Here is a 15,098-nt window from a genome sequence, read left to right on the forward strand (position 1 = left end):
ACCCATCTTCATCTCTACATCTCAACAGACATGTTTTTTAATCCAACTTTTCAGACTTGTGACTTACCGTAGGTTTCCTTCCAGTGGTATAAACTGGGTTCTTACAATATGCCTGCTTGCTCTTCTGAAGGTAGCGCTTCCAAAAATTATGTAAAACATTGTTCTAAGGTGGAAGGGAAATGAGTGGTGGGTGATTCAGGTTATGACAACAAATGTACAGGCACATCTACACCACAGCTCTCTTGTACTTTAAACATTAACTTACATATAAATTTCCAGTAAATGTTTTATGCGGTATTCACAAGTTGAGAACAAAATCTCTGGGGTCTGTATGTAGCATCTATCAGAACATTGAGTTCCACAAAATGCACACTGGGGATTAGTATGTTGAACCAGTAGTTCTCAGGCTTAAGTGTGCATCAGAATCACCTGGAGGGCTGGTTAAGTCTTCCATCTAAATGTATTCTTACCTGCCTTTCCTTAAAAAGAATTATAATATCATCATAGTGTCAGGTACATGAGAAATGCTGAAAAAATATTTCTTAATTTTAGATAGAGAAAGACATTAAAATCACCGAGTTGAGTCCTTTTCTTTTGCATATTAAGTAAATTAAGGATCAGAGTACAAAGCAACTGATACATGACTACACTTTTAGTTAGGGGCAAAGCTGTTACCAGGTTTACTAACCAGTCCCAAGTGACAGTAAAACTAAACAAAAAACTTTTCCGGCTGGGCACGGTGGCTCACTACTATGATCCCCAGACTTCAAGGCAGGAGAAACTGCTTGAGCCCAGGAGTTTGAAACCAGTCTGGGCAACATGGTGAGACCTCATCTCTACAAAAAATCAAAAAGTTAGCCAGGTATGGTGGCACATGCCTGTAGTCCCAGCTACTTGGGAGGCTGAGGTGGGAGGATTACTCGAGTCTAGGAGGTTGGGGCTGCAGTGAGCCATGGTCAGGTCACTGCACTCCAGTCTGGGCGACAGAGCAAGACCCTGTCTCAAAAAGAAAAAAAAAAAGCAAACAGACTTTTCCATTTATTCGTCATCTACTAGGTACCAGGCATCCCTTAGCTCCAACACAATATTGTAAGACAGCTATTAGCTTCATTTTACCATTGAAGAAACTGAATAACTTGTCCAAGATTACCCAGCCAGTAAGTAGAAAAACTATCAATAGGATTTGGAGTCAGTTCTGATTCTGGAGCCTGTGTACATGGCATAATGCCACTCAACTGATCAGGTCTAAACAGTTATGCTCATTGGCTAATTTCAGAAAAATTGTTTTCAGAATTAACCCCTAATGAGGTCAGCATAAAGCTACATAGGAACAAACCCTGCTACAGCTATATAGTGTAACTATATAAAACTGTTTCTAAACATTTATACATAGAATGACTATGTAAGCAGAAATCAGATCACAACCCCCCCACTATCAGCTATCATACCTAATGCAATGACTATTATGGGTTAGCCTCTGTTGCTTCATGCTTCTGAATTTTTAATTCTTAACGCCTTTCAGGGTAGGCCCAGCATCCATTTAGGCCATGCACTGAAATCGTGGTTGTTCTGTTTGGACTTGCCCCAACCACCAGTTTGAACAGCAAAGGCTCCTCTACAAATCTTTCCTTGGTGACTGCAGCCCATGTTGATCTTTCTCTGTTCTTTTTTTGCCTTTAATATCACTTATGAGGGCCAGGTGCGGTGGCTCATGCCTATAATCCTAGCACTTTGAGAGGCCGAGATGGGCAGATTGCCTGAGCTCAGGAGTTTGAGCCCAGGCTGAGCAACATGGTGAAACCCCATCTATACTAAAATATAAAAAATTAGCCGGGTATAGTAGTGTGCGCCTGTAGTCCCAGCTACTCGGGAGGCTGAGACAGGAGAATTGCTTGAACACGGGAGGCGGAGGTTGCAGTGAGCGAAGATCATGCCAGTGCACTCCAGCCTGGGCAACAGAGCGAGACTCCGTCTCTTAAAAAAAAAAAAATCACTTAGCATATCACCATATAAATTCATGTCTATTCATTTCACATATGCATAAATCCCTCTCCCCAACTAGGCTGGACCTCTCAACACTTGGTTTCCAATGAAGCATATGAAGCAAGTGAACAACTTGTTGCTAAATAACTGGCTTTTTAAAGCATTCCTTAAATGACTTTTACTAGATGAAGGAATATGAAATTCAAATAATTGCAGAAATACTGTGTTGCTCCAGGAAGGCAGCAAAGTCAAAGAGTGGTCCCCAGACCGGAAGCATGGGTGTCCCATAAGAACTTGTTAGAAATGCACATTCTTGGGCCCTACTCCAGACATATAACTCAGAAATTCCGGGATTAAGGTCCAGTGATTGGTGTTTTTTCAAGCACTCCAGGTGATTCTGATGCACACTCAGGTGAACGACTGGTTTAGCATATCACTGTCCAAAGTGCATTCTGTGGAACTCAAGTCCTGATAGACGTTATGTACATACACCAAACGATTTTGTTCTCAAATTGTGAATAACACACAAGACATTCCCTGGAAATTAAACAAGCACATTAACACACAAAAGGTACTAATAAACCCCCAAAGTTATTTGAGTTTTACTTTGTTTAACCTGTTGTTTCCTAAGTATCTGAAGACTAAAACCTTTAAATGTTTCTTTTGGATGTATTGCTTATTTACATCCTGTAGAACACACTTCCAGAACTGCTAACCTACTAAAAGAATTAAAGCAAAAACATCAGAAAAATTATTCTTCCAGTAGCCCTAGTGTTACTACTGATTTCTCCTTAGTTCCACTCTAAGTCTTACTGTTCTTTAAACAAAAATATGTAAAGCTAACATCTAGTCACAAATGTACTTACCTTTAACTCTGGGCCTACTCCAAGGTTCTTTAAGGCTTCTGCTTGTTGATAAAGAATGTACTGGAAACCTTCACACACATACCAATCCCAGCCTTTTTCTAAATGACAAATAGCATGTTTTAGCATATACATTCCTAATTTACTAACTTTAATGCTACTACAGTTACAATTTGTGTTTTACACATTGCGACTTGAATTTTTCTTTTTTTTCTTAATTAACCCAGAACTTAGCAGCTTAGCAACTTGAATTTTTTTGTACCATTCAAGAGGGCTTCCATTCTTATATTCTCTTGTTTCCAACCTGGCAATGTGTACACAAATGCTGAAACTAAATATTTTGTATAATTTCCGATTTCAAATGTTTTCCATTATCTGTATTTTTCTGAAATATTAACCTAAGAGGCAGAAAAATGAATAGTCACCACGTTAAAAAAAAGTGAAACGAGTTTTAAAAACGTCTATTTTCCCGAACGATGCCCGGCAGAATCCTAAATGATGAACGATGCCCAGCAGAATCCTAAATGAAAGGACTAAGTCACTGCTTCCACCAATTTTCTGTTCCAACTCACAAGGGAACAGTGAACTGTTAGTGAATGAGTGAACGAATGTCACGATCTCATGATACCGGAGTATAGAAAAGGGCAGTAAGAACATTCAAAGAAAATAAACTGCTCAATGGCATTCTGCTTTTCCTGAAATGGTTCTAGGTTATAGGGAGAAAATGAAAGCAAGGTACTAATACTGATCTCAGCCTAGGTGCAAGTGTGTGCCAGGTATCTTAAGTGGGTTATTTTCTGGAATACTCAAAACTACCCTAAGAGATTGTGAAGAAACCTGCCACCACAATAGACAGAGTTACATGTTTAATGACAACTACGAGCTGAAGGAAAAGTCTGTGAAGACCCTTATGTTTTGCCCCTCACTGCTGGACAAATACTGTAACTCTTCCAAAAGCTTGTTATCAGTACTTTTTACACAGAGCTTCTGAGGTGTGTTACTGACTTCAAGATCTCTTCTCTGCAGAATGCCAGAGGACTTCAACTCTTCTCCCTTACCTGAATGTCACAAAGTCTCCCCACCTCTGCTAACTAACCCAATTCCTTCCCAGAAAGGGTCTCGAATTGTCTCAAAAGCCAATAATTTTGATGGGTCCATAAGTCGAGGAAGTTTAAACTCTTCAAGCTATATGCATATACTCCCTCTTCCTGCATACTGTTCTTAGAAACTGATGAAGTTGTATTTTAAATTTTGAGTCTGTGTTCCTATTTTCCATAATGGATGGCATTTTATTCTCATTTTACAAATGAAGAAATTAAGGGTGATGAGGTTGACTATAAGATACTTAACACCTAATATAAAGCACCTGAAGTTCCTTAAGAAATGCATGTTTAGGCCGGGCGCGGTGGCTCACGCCTGTAATCCCAGCACTTTGGGAGGCCGAGGCGGGCGGATCACGAGGTCAGGAGATCGAGACCATCCTGGCTAACACGGTGAAACCCCGTCTCTACTAAAAATACAAAAAATTAGCCGGGCGTGGTAGCGGGCGCCTGTAGTCCCAGCTACTCGGGAGGCTGAGGCAGGAGAATGGCGTGAACCCGGGAGGCGGAGCTTGCAGTGAGCCGAGATCGCGCCACTGTACTCCAGCCTGGGCGACAGAGCGAGACTCCGTCTCAAAAAAAAAAAAAAAAAAAAAGAAATGCATGTTTAAACTACACATTTTAACTATTTAAGTAGCTCAAGGCAAAATTAATCAGGTTTTACTCCAATAAAATTTAAAAGTTAATCAGGTTTTAGCCTAATAAAAAGTCACTACTAAAGGCTAAGCAGAAACATGAGACAGCACCTAGGCAGTCACTGTTAGCATCTAAGAATGTCGGTGTATTTCACATATTTCATAAACACACACACACACACATATATATATATATTTTTTTTAATGTGTGTGTATCCTTAAAGCTATCTCATGTAGAAGAGTCCCCATTATCATCAGCCTGGTTTCAAACTTGGGGATTTGGTCCTAGCTACCTAGTCACAAAAATAAAAACCATCAGTTAGGCTTTACCTAAGATCCTTCTCAACAATGGTTAATTATATGTACTCACTGGATTAATGAAATACTTTGCCTTTCAAAGCACACTCATGTTGAGGTCATTTTAAGGGAAAATAATTTTCCCAATTTTAAAAAGGTGTGTTCAAAATTCAACACAAGAAATGGATTTCTAGAAGTTGAATATCATATTTAACTCACCTAACCTAACAATTCCAAGGTTGAATTATTTCAGAAAATAAGCATTTTTTCTATAAAAGCACAGGAAATAATATTCACCCACAATGAATAATAGACATAGGATAGAAGAACGTATGCCAGTAGATAAAATCTGGCATTTTCTCTAGAACCTACTTAAAATTCCATTCCACGTCCTGACATCATGAAGGTGAAAGATGTGAATAAAGAATGTTAAGTACATGTGAAGAAAGAACTTACCAGTATTGTTTTTTTTTTTAAGCCCCCGGTTGAGGGCTTTTATTTGGGTATTAGGAATAAGATCAGTGTTTGTAACTTCCTGATATCTCTGCAGGAAAGAGAAAAAGACCATTAAAAAAGATCGTTTTACATCCCCCTAAGCATTTTTCCAGGTATTTTCTGGAAAGTATAATAAACCAAATTGTGAGTGCCAGGACCAAGGATGGTAAAATCTTGGGAAAATTATAAACATTTAACATTCTAGTTAATGATGATGTTGTTTTTTCATTCAAAATTTCTCAGTAACTAAAACAGTGCCTGGAATACAGTAACCATAAAGTGTTTGTTAAATGAATAACTTTTATTTTAAATCACTTTTTAACTTTTACAAACCAAGCCAAACTAAAAGTTACATCTACTCACTTTTTTCTCCACACAAAATACACTTTGGTATGAAAACAGTTATATGTATTTTTTGTAACTGGTAATGCCTAAACTACAGACAGATTAGTTTTGGCCTACTTTTCCATGTCTTTGAATAATACTCTAAAACTGCTTTCATTTCTGAAATTATAAAAGTACGTATTACATTTTATTTTTAATCAAACTTAGAGAACTTTAGAATGACTAAAATGGTTAGTATAATTCATATCAGAGTCTTCAATCTTAACTGCTCTCAAGGGCAAATATCAAAGATTCTGGCTCTCCCACAACTAAAAATAAAGTGTTGAGTCTTTTTTTTTAAATGGGGCCACACTTTATTCCATAAAGTAGAATAAATGTTCCCATTATTGAGTCTTTTTCTTTTTTTTTTGAGAGGGAGGTTCGCTCTCGTCGCCCAGGCTGGAGTGCAATGGTACGATCTCTGCTCACTTCAACCTTTGCCTCCCAGGTTCAAGCAATTCTCCAGCCTCAGCCTCCTGAGCAGCTGGGATTAAAGGCATGCGCCATCACGCCTGGCTAATTTTGTATTTTTAGTAGAGACGAGGTTTCTCCACGTTGGTCAGGCTGGTCTCAAACTCCCAACCTCAGGTGATCCGCCCACCTCGGTCTCCCAAAGTGCTGGGATTACGGGCATGAGCCACCGTGCCCAGCCCCCATTATTGAGTCTTAATGCCAGAAGAAAGGTGAGGATTTTTAACCAACAGAGAGGACATTACTGTTTTTCTAAATTTAGAGATTTGGAATGAAATTTATCTTTAACCCTCCATAAGAATAAAAGAAATGTCTCTACCAACAGGATTTTTGGAACGTAGTCTCTCTAATCACAGAAACCATATTCAAAGCAATTTTGGTATACTGGGTTGGCCACACTGAAAACATAAGACACGTCAAAATAAATACAAAAGCCATTATCTAGCAAAGACAGTAAAACTTGCAAAGGGTAGCCAGGAAAAAAAGACTTAAAATCTGTACTAGACAAAACGTGAAAGAGCAAAAAGCTGAAAAAGTGAAACATCCAAAACTAGAGCTATAATTAATTAAATTACCAAATGGCCATTATGGAATATTTACAGTCTATAAAAAATGTCTGCAAATGTTTAGATAAAAGTATTTTTCCAAGTTGTTACAGCAGAAGATTGAACAGTACTCACACATCCCTTTCTCCATTTCACACACAGGAAAAAAGAGACAAATGTAGAGATTGCTGGTGATTTTAGCTTTCATCTTCACAATTTCCAAATTTTCTATAGTAAACATGCATTGCTCTTATGATCATAAAAATCTCTTACATTCACATAAGTCTAGCCTACACCCTTTTAAATATCCGTGAAACTCTTGCAAAAATATCTATTGTCTAAATTGAACAGATTTATGACCTTACATTTTTTTTTCCTGGATAAAATATACTAGGATAACATTTTGGTTCCTTTATCAATCTGGAAGGCCTTTCCCAGATTGCAGAGCATGTCTGCAGCTTGAGAGTTACATGCCGAGGAAGAGGGGACAATAAAAGGGGCAGAAAAATAGGGCAAGTTGCACCATGACTTCCATTCTTCACAGCTGTAACTGTCTCACCTGCCATTCCCCACCCACTGTATTTCAACATCACCATCGCCACACTGCTCAGCTCCAGGGAGCCCCAACCACATTATATTCTCACAGTCCATGTGAAGAACATGCCTGGATCGCCATAAAGCCAAGAATAACTACTGAAGTTGTGCAACAGGTAACTTTTTTTTCCTTTAAGCCTGTCGTCTGAAAGGAAGGCACTGAGCTAGGTTCTTGGTCTTTATAAAGATGTTGTCCACCTTCATGAACTCTACATTCTTGACAAATTACTCCACAGGAGTTGACAGTCTTTCAAATGTGGAGCTAGGGAGAAGTATTAGGATCTTTCAAACTAAAAAATGACTGCAGCAGATTTGATCAAACAGAATCAAACGGAAACAGTATCAAAATCAAAAATAGAAAAGCAATTAGTTAATGTAGTTCAATTCCTATAAAAATAGTACGCTGACTTCATCTACTAATGGCAAATACTCCATTAGACATAATCTTTCTTCACTGGGTTTACACCTGCACTATAGTACAAAAGCAACAGTGAGTAAAACTGCTAGCTCCTTACTACACAATGAGGGTGAGGACCAAACTGCACATCTGTCAGGTGCACAATCTGACACACACAGACACACACACAAAATATATCTCCATGAAACCATCACTATAATCAAGATAATAAATATCTCCATCACCCCAACAATTTCATCAAGTGAGCACATATCTTTTTAATATTCTGTGTGACTAAACAGGAAGCAGAGATAAGCATTCCAGCTGCAGACTCAAGAACACTGCCTCAAGGAAAAGCACTTGTGTGACACACCTGCAAGCTCAATTCACCAGTTTTGTCAAGGGAAAATTTTTTTCCTTTTACTCGTTTAATATATTTTGTCCAGGTTTTTCATTGTTTAGGGGACAAAGGTAAGTCTGGTCTCTGTTAGTCCATCTTAGCCAGAAGCAGAAGTCTACACAGTTACTTTTAATGTCCCAAATTTGTCTTTCTTAAGCCTGTATGGTGAAGGTAACATTTGTTCCTTCCTGGATCTGTAGACTTTGAGGAAATCCTTTTCCACTGAGGAGAGTCCTGGCACATTTAGCCTGTCCAGCAGCAGACTCTCTACACCCTTGATCATTTTGGTGACGCTGGCCCGAAGGTGTGTTCACCACAATAGGACCTAGCACTCACAATGTGAAGGTAGCCTCGTTTACCAAGGTTACACAGGACAATATGACAATCTCTACTTTAAGAGGCAGGTGTGATGGGTAAAATGAACACTGAAGTCAGAAGACTCACATTCAAGTCCTGGTACTTGGGTAACTTTGGCAAACTCACTCAACTTCTGAGCCCTATTAATAGGCTCTCACAGTTTGTGATGAGGAGGAAATGAGATAATGGATCCAAAAACTTTGTAATCTGTAAGGTACTATACAAAGATAAAAGGATAACGAAGAATAATTCCAATATTCCCAACAGTCCTCAAGCTTTCTTTCTCTTTTTTAGACAGAGTCTTGCTCTGCTGCCCAGGCTGGAGTACAGTGGCGTGATCTCATCTCACTGCAACCTCCGCCTCCTGGGTCCAAGCGATTCTCCTGCCTCAGCCTCCCGAGTAGCTGGGACTACAGGCGCATGCTACCATGCCTGGCTAATTGTTGTATTTTTAGTAGAGACGGAGCTTCCCATTGTTGGCCAGGCTGGTCTCAAACTCCCGACCTCAGGTGATCCACCTGCCTTAGCCTCCCAAAGTGCTGGGATTACAGGCGTAAGCCACTGTGCCCGGCCCAGTCCTCAAGTTTTCTAACATTCCATCTTCCAAACCTCTAAGCCACCATGACACATTTTAAAAAATGTAAATAAGTACTAACTGATAAAAAGAAATGCATCATCTTCTAAGTACAATTTTAATTATTTCCCTCAACCACATACTCTGAATAAGAAATCATTTATAAATGTGGCCCAACATAACTTCAAAAACTCATCCTCAATCTAATTCACAAATCCCTTAACCTATGTGTAAGTACCTAAGACCACATGCATCCTTGGAATGTTGGCATTGCATGAGTGACAAAAATCAACCCAATTCTTTGGACTTAGACTACATATCAGGCTGAAATGGCAATTTTTAAAACATAAGCAAATTCATAAATGATATTTGTTACTCACCTCTGTAACATTGTGGCAAGAAGTGCAATAATATTTGCCTTCATCAGTAAGACCCCATGAGACAGCAGCACACTGAGCACAGCGTTCTTTAAACTCTTCCTATGGGAGAAGAGGACAGAAAAGGTGTTCCCATCAAGCCACATTCAATACATCGTACCTAAACCTTGCAGTTCTATTTAATGGGTTCCTGGCAACTTTATAAATAAAAAATCATAGACAATAAAAAATATGTCAGAGAGATTATCCGCAAACAAGGAGAGGCGCGGTATGAAACCGAATTAAACTACTGGAGAAAATTTATTGAAATATGCAGTGTGACAGGAAAAAAAAAAGAAAAGGAGGTAGTAGGGGTAAACTGGAACCAAAGATGAGTAAACAAAGCTCCTTGAAAATACTGTGAGAAGATGACAAACAAGTATAGAGAAGACTTTTAAAAAATGCAAATACGATTTGGAACTCCTCCAGGACACTAAAAGCGCATACCACAGAGGAACTAGATTTGTAATGGTTTCAAGTTTCGATTTATTCACTCGGCAGCATAAGGGGTATCAACTATGTGTGTACCAGGCTTTTTACTAGGTGCTGGGGATTCAATGGTGAGCAAAACAGACCAGACATGGTCCCTAGTCTGGGTATACGCTAGCTAATGGTGAGTTACAATTATTCATTTCATCAGCCTAGCATTTACAGAAGTTAGCCAACCATCATCAGTAAACATTTTTTAAGCCTCTACTATAAGACCGTACTGCTCCTGTATATACAGGCCTAATTCTCTGATCCCCAACTCTTTGGAGTTTGACTTGTTGTTAGCATTGATCTAATTATCGAGTATCATTTAATACCATCAAAGTGTGTGCCATTTGGCCGAGGGCGGGGGATCACCCCTATAATCCCAGCACTTGCGAGGCTGAGGCAGGAAGATCGCCTGAGCCCAGGAGTTCAATACCAGTCTGGACAACATAGCGAGACCCCTGCCCCTACAAAAAATTAAAAAAAAAAAAATTAGCCGGGCTTGGTGGTGCATGTCTGTAGTCCTAGCTCATTGGAAGGCTGAGGCGGAAGGATCTCTCGAGCCCAGGAGGTCGAGGCTGCAGTGAGCCGTGATCGTGCCACTGCACTCCAGCCTGGGGGACGAAGTGAGATCTTGTCTCAAAAATAAAAAACAAAAATGTGCCATTTTACGTAGTACCTAAAACAAAACAAAATGCATGCCAAATTAATTTTGGCAACTTGTTAAAGTGTTCAGTGACCCGGTACTAACACTACGATGAATGATAGCTGGACAATTTGGGGAGTTCCCAAACCCAAATTTAGAATCCCTGCTGTAGACAGTGGCAAGGATTCCCGGAGAGACCGACAGGGGTTACCCGGCGGCATCTCAGGTTCCAACCCCTGCCCCTCCCTCACCCACCCCAGCATTAAAGGGAACTTGTGGGTGGTCCAGTCTCGAGGATGAGCCCTGTGGGTGGCCACCCCACAAAACCCACAACTTCATCCTTAAACACACCCATAACGACAAACACCACACCCTCCCTCGCCCACAGCCTCGCCGAGCCAGAAACTCCAGCCTCTTTACCAAAGCCGCGCGCGCATGCGGCCGGCCAGCCCCAGTCCTTAGCCCGCCCTGCAGCCCTCCGCCCCGCCTTCCTCCAGCCAGTGGCGTCGCCGCCCCAACCCGCGGCGTCCTCCGCCGCTCCTCCTCAGCTTCTCTCTCCTCCGGCCCCGGCGATCGGGGCCCGCCAGGCGCACCGCCTCCTTACCGCCTCCTCGAGGTCCATCGCGGCGCCGCGGGAGCTTCCACAGCCGGGACCCGTTACCCGGGTAGCGCGCGCAGCTTCCGGGAAAGGCTGGAGAAGCCTTCCGGCCGGAAACGCGAGATCCGCGCCTAGGATTCCGTGCGCCTGCGCGGCAGGGAAACCGCGCGCTCGGGGGCGAGGCTCCGCAAAGCCCGCAGACCCCTCGCGGACTACGTAACTTTCCTACTCTTGAGAACCAAAACCAACCAATAAGAAAGTGGGCGACGCCTACTGCTGAGTGGTTTGATCAAGCTCCGTTCCGACGATCATTCATTCCAAGACAGACTTGCTCCTCCGGCGGCAGGGGGGCCGGACAAGGCCGTGCTCGCGAGCGCGGGCTCTGTCCTCTGTGGGTTCCGCCCTCCGTGGGTTCTGCCCTCCGAGTCTCGCCCCTTGCTGGCTTTTTTAAGGGGAAGCCTCGGGGCTTGGAGGAAAGCTCACGGGCTGTGAGTTAGACCTAGGTTTCTAATCACGGCTCTCCTGCTTACTTGTGCCTCAGTTTACTCCTCTGTAAGAATTAGATGTTATCTGTGAGCCCGTTATAATTGAGTCTCCACCGGGCGTGCTGGTTCACGCCTGTAATCCTGGGGAGTCTGAGTCGGGAGGATTGCTTGAGGCCAGGAGTTGGAGACCAGCCGGGGCAACAAAGCGAGACCCCTTCTCTGCATAAGTAAATAACTGAATAAATAAATGCATGAGTGAATATAATTGAGTCTCAGTAAGTGCTCAATAAATTTAGCTCTTATTGTTTCTTCATCTAACACATTCATTCCTTGTTTTATTTATTAAACAGGAACTGGTTTGTGTCCTGGGGATTCAGCAGTGAACAAAGTAAACAGAAGTCCTTGCCTTCATGGAGATTGTATTCTGATGGGGAGAGACAAAAATAAATAAGGAAAATATGTGGTATGTTAAATGGTGGTGAGTTCCAAGGAGAAAAATAAAGAGGAGAGGAGAATGGGAACAAGATGGTTTCAGTCTGAAATGGGATGTTCAAGAAAGATCTCATTGAGAAGAGGATTTTTGATATAATCGTACATCTCAAGAAGTTAGAAAAAAGATTAAACTGAAAAATAATGGGATGAAGGAAATGTTTAAAAAAGAGAAATTAATAAAAGAGAAAGCAAGCTTCGATAGAGAGGCTCCACAAAGGCTTGCTGTGGTGGCTGGTGCCTGTAATCCCATCACTTTGGGAGGCGAAGGCGGGCAGATTGCTGGAGGGCCGGAGTTGGAGACCAGCCTGCCCAACATATTGAGTCCTCATCTCTATAGGCTGGAGTACAATGGTGCAATCTCAGCTCACTGCAACCTCCACCTCCCAGGTTCAAGCAATTCTCCTGCCTCAGCCTCCCAAGTAGCTGGGATTATAGGCACGCGCCACGACGCCCGGCGAATTTTTGTATTTTTAGTAGAGACGGGGTTTCACCAGGTTGGCTGGGCTGATCTTGAACTCCTGACCTCAAGTGATCTGCCCACCTCGGCCTTCCAAAGCGCTAGGATTACAGGCGTGAGCCACCACGCCCAGCCTAAGAGATATTTTTTAAGAAGAGAGTCTCAACAAACTAACATTAGCTCTTTGAAAATACTAATACATTCGATAAACTCTGGAAAGATTGATCAAAAAGAAAAGAGCCCAGCTTGGTGATGCACACCTACAGTCCTAGCTACTTGGGAGGATGAGACGGGAGGTTTGCTTGAGCTCAAGGCTGCAGTGAGCTATAATCGGGCCACTGTGCTCCAGTCTGAGCAACGGAGCAAAGAAAATCAAAATAAACTGATATCAGTGGCATCACTAACCAATATGTAGGGGCATCACTGCAAATACCACAGACATTAAAAAGATCATAAGGGCATATTCTGAACAACTCTAGGCCAATAAATGTGAAAATTCCACCAATTTTTTTTTAAGACAGTCTTGCTCTTTCACCCAGGCTGGAGTGCAGTGGCACCATCTCAGCCCACTGCAACCTCCGCTTCCCGGGTTCAAGCAATTCTCCTGCCTCAGCCTCCTAAATAGCTGGGACTACAGGCGCCTACCACCACGCCTGGCTAAATTTTGTATATTTAGTAGAGATGGAGTTTCACCATATTGGCCAGGCTGATCTTGAACTCCTGATCTGCCCACCTCGGCCTCCCAAAGTACTGGGGTTACAGGCGTGAGCCACCACGCCTGGCCAAATTCTACCAAATTTTTAAGAAAGAAATAGGCCAGTCATGGTGGCTCACGCCTGTAATCCCAGCACTTTAGGAGGCTGAGGCAGGAGAATATTTGAGGCCAGGAGTTCGAGACCAGCCTGACCAACATGACAAAACCTTGTCTCTACTAAAAATACAAAAATTAGCTGGGCATGGTGTTGCACGCCTGTAATCCTAGCTACCTGGGAGGCTGAGGCACAAGAATTGCTTGAACCTGGGAGGCAGAGGTTGCAGTGGGCCAAGATCATGCCATTGCACTCCAGCCTGGTTGATAGAGAGAGACTCTGTCTCAATAATAATAATAATTTTAAAAAGAAATAAATAACACCCATCTTATACAGATGCTTCCAAATAATGAAAAAAGAAGAGCATTTACCAATACATTTTAGGAGACAAGCATGACCTTGACACCAAAACTTGACAAGGATATTTCAAGAAAAGTCAAAATTAAAAAGCAATTCCTCTCATAAACATACATGAAAAAGTTCCAAACAAAACATCAGTAAATTGAATGTACATCCTGTTGTAGTCAGCAATATATAAATAGGATAATAAATCACAGCCAAGTTAGGTTTATTCTAGGAATGCAAGTTTGTTTAACATCGAGCCTGTAATCTCAGCATTTTGGAAGGCCAAGGTGGACAGAACACTTAAGCCCAGGAGTTTGAGATCAGCCTGGGAAATATAATGAGACCTCATTTCTGCAAAAAATTAAAAAATTAGCTGGGTGTGGTGGCACAGTCCAATAGTCCCAGGTACCCAGGAGACTGAGGTGGGAGGATCGGTTGAGGCTGCAGTGAGCTGTGGTCATGCCACTGCATTCCAGCCTAGGTGACAAAGCAAGACCTTTTCTCAAAATTAAAAAATGTTAAAAGAAAAAGTAGAGAAAAAAGAATAAATATTTCAAAAATAAATAAAAGAGAAAAAATAAATCATACAGTAATCTAGTGTGATGCAAGGATAGACCAAAAAATTGACAGAACTGAATAGAAAGTCCAGAAACGGACTTATAAGTACATATAAAATAATCTGATTTACAACAAAGCTGCTACTAAAATTCAGTGAGGAAAGAATAGCTTTTCTCCTTTTTCTTTGTTTCTTTTTTGAGATAGAGTCTCGCTCTGTTGCCCAGGCTGGAGTGCAATGGCACAATCTCGGCTCACTGAAACCTCTGCCACTCAGGTTCAAGCAATTCTCGGGCCTTAGCTTCCCAAGTAGAGGTAGCTGGGACTACAGGCATGTGCCATCACACCTGGCTAATTTTGTATTTTTTAGTAGAGATGGAATTTTGCCATGTTGGCCAGGCTGGTCTCGAACTCATAGCCTCTAGTGATCCACCCACCTCGGCCTCCCAAAGTGCTGGGATTATAGGCGTGAGCTGAAAGAATAGTCTTTCAATAAATGGTTCTGAATCAATCAGACATGCATATGAGAAAATTACTGACCCCTTTCTCACACTGTACACAAAAATTAATTCAAGTGGATCCTACATGTGATAGGTAAAACCATAAAGCTTCTAGAAAAAAAAATTGGTAAATATCTTTATGATTTGGGGTGGAATAGACTTCATCAACAGGGCACAAAAAGCACTACTCCTAAGAGAAAAGGTCATTACATTGGATTTCATTAAA

General features: G+C 41.6%; 1 protein-coding gene across 7 annotated transcripts in view; it reads right to left on the reverse strand.

The window, feature by feature from the left end:
• Positions 1-11,553, reverse strand: part of TAF1B (TATA-box binding protein associated factor, RNA polymerase I subunit B) — a 93,139-nt gene extending 81,586 nt beyond the window's left edge. Inside the window, exons 1-6 of one of the 7 annotated variants that reach the window (XM_063790118.1) lie at positions 11,236-11,362; positions 9,476-9,574; positions 8,609-8,738; positions 5,335-5,422; positions 2,850-2,947; positions 68-163 (exon numbers count right to left, since the gene is read on the reverse strand). Coding sequence is in view for 1 of the 7 variants with exons in the window: in XM_009441987.4 (XP_009440262.1) it covers positions 68-163; positions 2,850-2,947; positions 5,335-5,422; positions 9,476-9,574; positions 11,236-11,253 (399 nt within the window). In the remaining 6 variants the exon portion in view is untranslated. Of the gene's footprint in view, positions 1-67; positions 164-2,849; positions 2,948-5,334; positions 5,423-8,608; positions 8,739-9,475; positions 9,575-11,051 lie in introns of all 7 variants that reach the window. The other 6 variants (XM_063790121.1, XM_016946913.4, XM_009441987.4 and 3 more) reach the window with 6 other exon arrangements.
• Between the last annotated feature and the right edge of the window lie 3,545 nt (positions 11,554-15,098).

Source organism: Pan troglodytes, chromosome 12 (genome assembly GCF_028858775.2).
Source record: "Pan troglodytes isolate AG18354 chromosome 12, NHGRI_mPanTro3-v2.0_pri, whole genome shotgun sequence".
Classification (NCBI taxonomy): domain Eukaryota; kingdom Metazoa; phylum Chordata; class Mammalia; order Primates; family Hominidae; genus Pan; species Pan troglodytes.